General features: G+C 33.5%; 1 protein-coding gene across 1 annotated transcript in view; it reads left to right on the forward strand.

Moving 5' to 3' along the window:
- LOC134857308 (phospholipid scramblase 1-like) overlaps positions 1-9,081 on the forward strand; it is a 13,918-nt gene extending 4,837 nt beyond the window's left edge. The window contains exons 4-8 of the mRNA XM_063873700.1: positions 665-798; positions 5,046-5,163; positions 7,217-7,319; positions 8,004-8,062; positions 8,475-9,081. Of these exons, the coding sequence (XP_063729770.1) occupies positions 665-798; positions 5,046-5,163; positions 7,217-7,319; positions 8,004-8,062; positions 8,475-8,534 (474 nt within the window). The 3' untranslated portion in view covers positions 8,535-9,081. The remainder of the gene's footprint in view (positions 1-664; positions 799-5,045; positions 5,164-7,216; positions 7,320-8,003; positions 8,063-8,474) is intronic.
- Positions 9,082-11,139: the final 2,058 nt, after the last annotated feature.

Genomic DNA, 11,139 nt, shown 5'->3' on the forward strand with positions numbered 1-11,139 from the left:
CTTTCGGAAATTCTATTTTGTTAAATCTCAGAGAAAATTTTCCACCCATCTAATGGCCAACAAAGATTCAAACACTAAAAGTTTCTGATTTCTTTTTTGATCATGAGATAAACGAAAATAAAAGATAGCGACCTCGTCCCAGATGACTAAATCCAAGACTTTTTAAGATCTAAAACATTAAATAAAATGCTTTATAGTCGATTATAATCTGTTTTTGATATCATCATAATCGACTTGTTTTTCTAATTAAAAACCGCAAAGTTTGATTTTTTTTTCTGCAAAAAAGTGTTACTTTGCTATTTGATATTTAGTGCCGAAAAGTTTACAGCCTAATTTTTAGCAAAAGTTTGTCTGAAACTTAGGCTGTGTCCTTTATACCTCAAACTCCTGCCCTAATTTTCAATTTTCTCCTTCAACTTCTCAAACTTAACGTTCAATCACCGCCCTTAACCCCCCCCCCCCTCCCTCGCCCAACCCGCACGAGAAACACACCCCCTTTTTCGAGAAATCCATAAAAAACGTGAATAAGAAAAAAAACGTGCGTAAAGTTACTTTTTTTTAAAAAAAAATGAGTTTTTCACTGAAAAACATTCAACTCTAAGAGATAACTGCAATAACTGGGGTTGATAACTTGTTCCTATGAAGGTGATGGAAATAATTTCAGGAGGTGATCCACGTGCGACGCAGCTTTAACTGTTGTGCCCAGTCTTGCTGCTGGCTGCCGTGCTGTGGCCTCTGTCAACATGAAGTCACAGTCGAGAGTCCCCCCGGAGTGCCCATCGGCAGAATACACAACAGGTAATCCCCCCTCTCATTTTGATTTTTCTTCAGTTGATATGTACACTTTTTGATATTGTAACTTTTACTATTAGTTCCATTATAATCTTCTAATTATTGCTCTTAAGTACTAAGTAATTATAATTTCTCCTTTTAATTTTAAGACTAATTATTATATGGTAGTATCCAGGGGTAGATCTAGGATTTTCTCTAGGGGAGATTTTTGAAAAAATTCTAAAATTTTGTGGACCTTTATTTCAGGTTGACCAAATTGATTTTTTCTGAGCTCTCCTAAATCACTATAGAGGCTCCATTTTTACCAAATTTTGTGCGCCGCAGGCAAAATTTTGAAAAAACAGGCCATAAAAGACGTTTTTAGGCTATTTTTAGAACATTTTGACCAAAATAATTGCGTTTTTTCGGCGCGCGCTTCCCCCTCAGAAAAATTTTAGGGTCCGTCAACAAAAATGGATATCTCAAAATAGTACAAAAGGAAGACCTCTTGGGTCGGCTGGGGGTCGAGTTTTAAACACACGCAATCATTGGTCGATTGAATTGATTCTTACGATATTTAAAATTTTTCAAAAGTTCTCCCAATGTCGAGAAAAACCGATTTAAAATTTTTGAGTTTCAGTCTAGCTTCAAAAGACTAAAACAATCGAGTACCTGAAATTTTAAACCTAAGGAAACTCTACTTTAGTAAAAACAGTAAAAAAAAAACTTTTAGGAAATTCCTAGGCAAACAAATTTTCCGAAAAATACCTTGAGACTTTTGAGAGTTTTTTCATTTTTTTTTAAATTTTTTGGACAAACGATGTCAATTATGTCTAATTCACTAAATCTATACACGCTTCTATATTTTTCTCATCACGCCGTATACAAACCGTATGTTTGTAGTTTCTATCAAAATGGTCGGAACAATCTGTGCTACTTTCACAGCATGCGGCAAACTTTGTTTGATCTTGTATCTGTTACAAATGAAAATCGTGTTGCTTTATATTACCCTCCAAATGTGTAGACTCGCATAAATCACGGTTTTTGCATTACGATGATTTCACTGCACACTTTTGTTATTGAATAAATAAGAAAAAGATAAATTTGTAATTTTTGCGACTCTTTGAGAACTCAAAGTCAACTTTAATTCATTTTTATTTGTGAAAACATGCCAAAATTTTATTATCATGGTTTTTTTACAACAACCCGTATTTCTAAAGGTTTTTTGATTTTTTCAGCACCTTATTTCTGTTACAAGCAGGCTCACGCAAGGTAAATAATGAACTGTTCATCTATTGTTTCCAATCTGAAATGAAATTTGTTTCATATTGTCATTGTTGAAGGTCTTTCTTTATCTTGTTAAATGTCTCATAAACAAGCATCATAAGTTTTGCTTTTTTTCCCTTCTGATTACATACAAAACTCAAATCAATCTTTTTCTTTCAAATGCAATTGGTAAGTACCATAAAAAGTTTCTTGACACTCAACCTTGATTTGGATTAGAAAAAAGAAGATGGTAAATTTGTTGGCGTCGAGGCAAAACGAGTCAACTATTGTTTGACTTTCGAGAAACAACTCGAAAAATTGATTATGGCAAAGAATGGATAAAAATTGATTCAAATTGAATTTTTTTGCTACAAAAATCTAGATAAAAAAATAAACGAAAAAAGAACCCAAAAAATGTATCTCCAGTTTGTATCAAACTAATTTTGAATTGATTCATATCAATTTTTCGTAAGTATTTGCTACATTGTTTGTATGAAATTGATTGCCATCCATTTTTTGTCAGTTCGATACGCTTTTTGCTCAACAACACGTTGATCAGTGTACATGGAGGGTGTTTTGAAAACGTGTTTTTTCTACAAATCCTTTCACGCTTCACAAGTATTGGGTATATTGAAATGATTTTTTTTGCATTTCGCCGATTCTGATTATCTAAGTTATTGAGTTGAAAGGTTTTTCACGCATGTTTTTGCGATTAAATGGATTTTTATAGCATTTTGTGTTGAACAAGTTACTATAGTGCTGAATGAAAATAACCATCTTAATCTATTTTATGTCTTGTGTTGTTCTATTTTTCACAGTGATTGCTTTGAGAATTCCTCAGGGCAAAATAACCAACCGCAATAGGAAAAAATTGGCCAATCAATTTATAATAATTAAAAATCTGAAAAGAATGAGCTTGACAATCAGTTTTGAAAGGTTTAAAAGACGCTGACTTGCTCAAAATTTTAGCTCTTTCAGTCTTTCTGTCTAGAGAATTAGATTGGACCAATTTTCTGCAGTTCAACAATCTCCTCTGACCGAGGGTTTCATCAGTGCCGAAGTTCAGATGTGCCGAAGTAAAGAAGTGGCAAAACTCAAAGAAAAGTTCAAGAGTGCCGAAAGTCGATTAACGGCACTGTTGAAGAACACTTATGTTTTTCGGCACTGTTGTACTGCCTCCAACCAATAATTTTGTTCAAATTCTTTACGGTGGAATGTTAAATATCATAGAAGTTTCATTTTTTTTTGCATCGATGTAGCATTCATGTTGCAATGCCACTATAACGATGTTCATCCATGTTTCACCTATGAAACATGTATGCAAATTACATGGATGTTTTATCGATGAATCATGACTGAAACATGGATGTCAGTTCTATGATTCCTCCATGAAACATGGATGAAGATTGAACAGATGTTTCATCCATGAGTCATGGCTGAAACATAGATGTGATTTTTCTGATTCATCCATAAAAAAGGGATGCAAATTATCTTGATGTTTTATTCCTTTTTTATCCATATGCATCCCTGGAAAATGCTATTGAATTTAAAAGTTGAATTCAAAATATGAACTCCTATTAAACGACACAAATCATGAGAACCATCATTAAAAACAAGATTTTTACACAAAAAACTCAATTATCTCATGAAAACCATCAAAATTAGCAAGATTTGGGCACAAAAGAATTCAATAATCTCATGAAAATCACGAACATAAACAAGATTTTGCGCACAAAAATTTGTAATTATCTCATGAAAATCATTACCCTGTGAAGTTGTCTTTTTATTTTGTTGCATAGAAACGACTATTTTGTAATTTCTAGCATTTTTTGCTCTAAGGCTTTTTTATCAAATGTAGCGACGTGTGACAAAACTTTGGAAACAAAACAAAATTTTGTAAAAATTGAAACTTAGTTCAAACATGGTTGTGACATAGATGTTTCATCGATGTCACATTAAAATATCTAAACATTAAACAAATAGATGCCACTTCAAAAAAAAAAGTTCAAGAGTGCCGAAAGTCAATTAACGGCACTGTTGAACAAAATTTATGTTTTTCGGCTTTTTTGTACTGCCTCCAACCAGTACTTTTGTTCAAATTTATTACGGTGGAATGTTAAAATTTATTAGCACCCGGGTTGAAGTTGCATTGCAATTCAGCAATGTATCATAGAACATTCATTTTTTTGCATCGATGTATCATTCATGTTGCAATGCCACTTCAACGATGTTCATCCATGTTTCATCTATGAAACATGTATGCAAATTACATGGATGTTTTATTGACGAATCATGACTGAAACATGGATGTCAGTTCTATGATTCATCCATGAAACATGGATGAAGATTGAACAGATGTTTCATCCATGAATCATGGCTGAAACATAGATGTGATTTTTCTGATTCATCCATAAAAAAGGGATGCAAATTATCTTGATGTTTTATTCTCTTTTTAACCGATTGTTTTGTAATTTTTAGCCTTTTTTTACTCTGAGGCTATTTTATCAAATGTAGCGACGCGTGACAAAACTTTGGAAATAAATCGAAATTTGGTAAAAATTGAAATTTAGATCAAACATGGTTTAGATCAAACAATTCACATCAATTTTTTTAATAATTAAAGGTAAAAGAATAAACATTGTTAAAACAGAGTAAATTGATGTATTTGTGCTGGTACATTCCTGAAACATGTCAAAACAATGCAATAACAATGATACATTTCCGAGTTGCTATGCAACTTCAACCCGGCCAATTTCAACTGTTGTGTTTGTTTGTATGTTACCTGAAGCAATAATTCGTAACAGGCGAGAATTCGTAATACGTAATAATTCTTAATAAACTTTTAAGCGGCAATTTATGCGAACTATTTCTCTCCTGTGAATATGCATTCGTATTTCCGAAAGTACCGGAGCAATCGTATTTTACTTGCCAATACTTTGTTACGATCGGTCGCCTGCTACGAATTGTCGCCTGTTACGAAATGTCACCCTGGCTGTATTCGATTGTAGATGCGGAGTGTTGCGGTCCTCGTTTGGGGTGTTACTGGATGATGAAGAGATAGCCTATGTGAAGGGACCCCTCTGCATCGACAGGGGAATGTGTGTATGTCTGGACGTCAAATTCACAGTTAGTATAGGGTTTTTTTCCTTTTCCCCCCACCTGCAAAACTTTGAAATAAAGATTTTGTTCACATTGTTCGAAAATTAACACCTACGGACTAATTACCCACACTCAATAAAAAGAAAAAATAATCGATCATTTTACAATTCTAATGGTACTTTTATCAAAACTATAATTAATTATAAGCGCCAAATTTAGCTGTTTAAACGATTTATAATCCATTATATTGATTACATTTTTGTGACTCTATAATAAATTATAATCAAATATAATTGATTATAGTCTTTCCGAAAATCGCGCATAATCAATTATAATCTATTCTAATAGGTTATAATCCTTTTTTCTATCAAAAGATTTTAAAATTGAGATGTCTTGTTACTCTTTGGTTCACCTGAGCACAAAGTTTTACCACGAAACAAAAGTTTTTTAGTGATCTCTTCATTTTACTTGAAAGAATCCCGCGGTAGGTGAAATTTAAGTCTTCTACATAAATCATGAAACTAAAGCAGTGTGCTGATATTTTGGTGGTCAAAAAAACTTAAAACGTGCATCATGAAACAATTATAATCAAGAAGAAATAAAAAAAGACGTAATAAATTTGAAATGATTTGAAAAATTTTAAAACATTTTTCCCACTTTCGCATAAACCAACGTCTACAAGAAGCATAAAATATAAGCAATTCTGGTGGAAGGTCGAAAACAAAATGGGCAACAATAGGGATTATAAGCAATTATAATCAATTATAGTGGATTTTTTTTCTGCAAAATAAATAAATTAGAAATTCTGATAAAAATAATCGATTATAATAGATTATAATGTAATAAAATTGATTATATTTGATTTCAAAAAAAGTGATTATAATCAATTATGATTTAATTAAAATCATTTTTCTCAATTTTTCTAAGACTGGTACTGAAGTCAAATTATAATCGATTACCATTGCTTGAAACTGGATGCGGGTAGGTTATGACAAACATATTTAGTCTTCATAATTAACCTTGTAAAACCACTTGTTACACCATACGACCCATGTTCGTGTGAGGTGGGGGAAGGAAAAGGAGCCTTAGTATGGCCCATGTGAATAAGTGAACAACCTCCCCCGCAAATTGACCAAGTGAACAATCTCCCCCTAAAAATAAATAAACATTTCAAGAAGTTAAGCCTGCATGTATTATTCTCAAGTCAAACTTCTTTACTTCTTTTAATCAAGTAAACTACCCCCCTCCCTATTTTCATGGGGGGATAGTTCACATGGTCCCAGTTAGCAATACTCCAATTGAAATGAAAATATAAACCTTCTCATATGACAAAAAAACTTTTAAATCTGCATTGTTTTAGTCGACCAATATTTAGGTCGACCGCATTAAATATACGAGCTCTTGCAAACCGAATAAGGCTTTGCACTGCAGGTGTCGAACTGCATTTTTGAAAGAAACAGTCCGTTCATATCAATTTTGTCTGGCATTTTCTGGAAAGAATTGACCAAAAATCGAATCGATAGAGCGCATCCTCAGTTTCAGCGTGTTTTGGTGCCAAATTGGTACCAAAAAAACTGTCCACAAACACCAACCCCCCCCCCCCAAAAAAAAATCTGTCATTGAGTCTATTAATTGTGTAAGCATAACGTTTTCAAGTATTGTACAAGAATACGTATATGGGTAATTTTGAAAACACTCTGGAAGTTCCACGGTTATAGACAATTCTGAATTCTGCCATGAAAAGAAGTTGAAGTATAGATAGATAATCAGAAACTCGCCAAATCGGGATTTGTCAGGGACCGAGTTGATCATCCAACAAAATACTTCTCTGTCTTAGAACTTCCTATAGTACTTGTAGGAAATTTCCGCTATCTTACAAAATTCTTATAAGAAAAAGTTTCTATGGTAGCAAATTTTTTTAATCAAATTTCAAAAAATTGCCAAAATCACTTTGAATGTGTTTCTATACAATAGTAACAGATGAAAATCAATTTCGGAATAATTTCGTTTTTTCAATCAAAATCACAATCAGGACAGTTACTTCGACACCCGAGACCATCGCGGCCGGCTTTCTTTTCAGATCTACTCTGACGCGACGGGGGAGGAGATCGGACAGATAAAGAAACAGTTCAGTGGGGTCATCAAAGAGACATTCACTGACGCCGACAACTTCTCCCTCACATGTTAGTTAAGCAACGCCCCCCCCCCTCCCCGCTAAACGGCCGAAGAGAAGGAAAAGGAAACAAGTCCCCTCCCCTTCAAATAGATAGCAAGTGAACTATCGCCAATCAAAAACCAGCAAACCTTGTTTTTGTAATTTAGAGTTATTCTAATTTTTCAATCAAATAACTAAATATCAATCCGCAGATAAGTTTTTTCTGAATAATTTCAAGTTCAAATTGAACAAAAAACGTAGAAATAATGCTAGAAAAAATATATCTAGAAACATCATAGAGATTTCTATTTAGGGAAAGAGGAAAAATAAAATTTTTATATGAGTGAATGTAGTTAGGCTAAATTAGTTTTGTCATGAAAAACTTCATTCATTTTCCCTAAGTTTTGCGCAAATTTTTGTGCAAAAAAGGGTGATTTTGATTTGCTCCAAAATATACATTTTGGTGATTAAACTGGTGAACTTTTGGTCCTAATACGGGATTGAAGGGGGGGGGGGGTGGTTGCAAATTTGCTTACATACTTTAAATTTAAAATGCGCGTTAAATTTAAAAAGAGAAGGTTCGATTATTTAATTAAATAAAATTGTTTCCATAGTTGATATTGACAGCAACCTTTTACCGGAACTTTGGAGTCTGGCAGCTGATTTAAAAGTGCGCGAATTGTAAAAGTCAACGCCAAACCTTCTTTTTCAGTCCCCAAAGATCTGGACGTGCGTGTGAAGGCCATTCTTCTCTCAATGGTGTTCCTGATTGTAAGTTGACTATTCTTTTTTTTAAATGTTACTTCAAACATACTTTCAATTTTTCGTTACTCTACCGTTAAAAACTGGGGAAGTTGCTGGAGTTTGAAAATCCGGGGGGAGTTGCAAAACTTCAGGTGTCTGCGACCGACATTGTCATTTAGTTTGAAAAACGGGGGGAGTTCCAGAGGGATGTTTTTGTTTGTCCAATCCTAAATTTTACAAATAATTACTAATTTTTTAGGGCAATGCGCTTCTCAAAGTCAAATACGCAAATTTTTTAAATTAAAAACTGGATAAGGTTTGCAAAAGAATCTTATCGACTCTCGATCACTTCACTCTTTCTTTTTATTTAATGACTTCGGAAAGAAAAAAAAACATAACGTATGAAACTATTTTGACAAAATGTTCAAATATGTTTCAGGACTTTATGTACTTCGAGACGGCAGCAGAAAAGAAAGTAGACGTGAATGTCAACACATAGACCTTGAGTTATCGAGGCAGACTTGCAAGTTTATACATATTTATTTAACAGAGAGCTAGCAAAACTGCTTCTAACAGACAAATTCACCAAGGATCGTGCAAAAAGCTAAACCGCTTATCGAGGCATCTCTCAGAAAATTTTGTGAGATATCTTCAAAAAAAATCACCAATTGTAAAAAAGGGCTAAAATAAATGCATACTTTTTACCATTGAGCTTGCGCTGTTTTTATAATTATGGCCGTTTGATTTTCTGAACCATTGGAGAAAGTGTGAAGAGAGGTATGGATAACAACAGATAATTTGCTTTTATCGATATATTTTTAACCCTTTAAAATGAAGAACGAATCACTTCATATTCTTTTATTTCCTATAATTATCATAATTATGCCGAGCTTTTTTATTCCTAATTGTAAAATAAATGTATAATATGCATTTTTCAAATGGTGTCGGCTGAAGAGAATTGTTTCAATTGTTGTTTTCGTTTATTTGCCCTGGTTGGCCATCCAACAACAAGTTCCTTTATCTTAGAGCTTCTTATCTTACAACCTTCTGACAAATTTTTGAAAAGTGATTTTTTCAACATAGCTTAATGTTTTGAAAACACTGAACTTAAAAAAAAACGCATTTGAATTATTTTTTAGTGTTTCTCATAAAAAAAAGTCGTAAGATAAGACCTTTTCCGACAACAAAAATCTCAAAATCATATTCAAATAGTTTTAAAACTTGCTGCAGAAACTGTACCTCAATTATGAAAAAATTTTTGTACATATTCAGTATCGAAAACACATTATGTAGTCTAAAAATTTCTCAAGCAACCTCTCTTTAGTACAATACAACTAGAACATCGATGCGTTCAAAGAGAAGGTCACTACATCGATAGAAGTGCTGGAACGCAAAAAAATCCGGCAGTTGTATTTGTAGTATTCACCATTTTTTTCAGTCAATTTCGCAAATTTTCATCGTGACAGCTTCATTGAGAAGGAAATTGTTCATTTGTTTGTTCCGATCGCGAGGTGAGAAGGATCAGTACATTCGGATGGGTTTCAGTTTCAAGTTTTCAGTTTTTTTTTTCGAACAAAAGATTAAGTATCAAAGGCAATTGTGGGTGGAATCGGCCGAGTGATGCTTTCAAATGAAATACTTTCAGTCGATGCATCGAATAGTATGAAGAAACTGCCACAAAAATTTTCAGTGCCTAAGAACTTGTTCCACAATTTAGCTTTTTGGCGTAGTAGTGAAACCTGAAAGTATATCTTGGTGCTGAAAAATCATTAAAGAAACTATAAAAAAAATGGAAAATGCTGAAACAAAAACAACGAGCAAATTGCAAAGGAAAAACACATGTTGATAAAAAGTTTCATTGCCGCAGTTTGCTGCCCACAAAGTACAAAATTTTTCTAAGTAAACTGTACAACAATCTGCACAAACATGAAGAAACGTTTTCACCCATTTCTTAACTTTGGTTTAAAAATATAACTTTCATTAGCTTCAAATGTTTTTTTCATGATTGCTACTTGAGGGGTTTTCATTAGTCAGCTGAATATATTTTTTATATTGATAGAAGTAGGCAAATTTGGTTGGTGGTACATTAGGATGGTGGTACATTCTCTAAGACATTCGTGTTTCTATTTCCAAGACCATTTTGATTCTTTAAAAGTAGCAATTCATTTTGCCTCAAATTAGCTCAAACAATTTGTTGCTTGAATCTTGGTTGTCTTGTTTTTCATCAGCTTTTAGCCAAGTTTTCAGAAAAAAAAATCCCGCAACTGCAAATCATTTAAAGTTCCGTGATTAAAGTGTATATATTTAGGCCTAGATTTTTACCTAGGTCAGTTTTCAAATCATAACAAAGAGTTGAATTTGTTTTTATCTGGATGAACTAGTGGTAAATTCAATAATGTATTCTGAATTAATTGAATTTAGTTTTCTTTTCTTTTTCTAAAGTTAGTTACTGAGAGCGATACAGCAGAATCAAAACTCTGAGTTCTCAGCTGTGTGTCAATGTCACTGCACACATGACACATGACCTTGGACACATCATAATAATAATAACACCACTGAAGGTTGGTATTGCATAATTTAATTACTGCTATTGCAGTAGCAGTATGACATACCCGTTTCGAGAGGAAAATAAATTTTTCAGTATATGAAATAATTTATGTTAAAAAGAATTTGATACACTCAGTTCACAGATAGTTTTTGATTTTGAAAGATTAGTCATTTGGATTTTCAATTCTTAGTTTTCTTCGAAGTCTATTGTCCAGCAAGGATTCCAATACGTTCTTTTGTCCAATGTTGCATAACCGAATTTTCTCCGAAACAAATGTCCCTCTAGTATACGTAATTTCGACTCTACGGGCCTATCACTTCGTTCTTGGAAGTCTGTTAGTCTCTTCCGGTATTCCTGGAGTGCTGCCTTGAGTAGTGCTCCCCCTGATAGCTCCTCCAAAACTTCGTTGATGGAGTGTTTTACTGGGTCTCCGAATCGCTTAGGCTCTTTACTGTTGGTTTGTCTAGAACTTCTTCTTACTCCGGAATCCTCGGCGCTAGAATCATCCGAAACCCCTTGAGGAGACTCAAATATTGTGTCCCTTTCAGATGCTGGT

The sequence above is a fragment of the Symsagittifera roscoffensis genome, chromosome 1 (genome assembly GCF_963678635.1).
Source record: "Symsagittifera roscoffensis chromosome 1, txSymRosc1.1, whole genome shotgun sequence".
NCBI classification, from domain to species: domain Eukaryota; kingdom Metazoa; phylum Xenacoelomorpha; order Acoela; family Convolutidae; genus Symsagittifera; species Symsagittifera roscoffensis.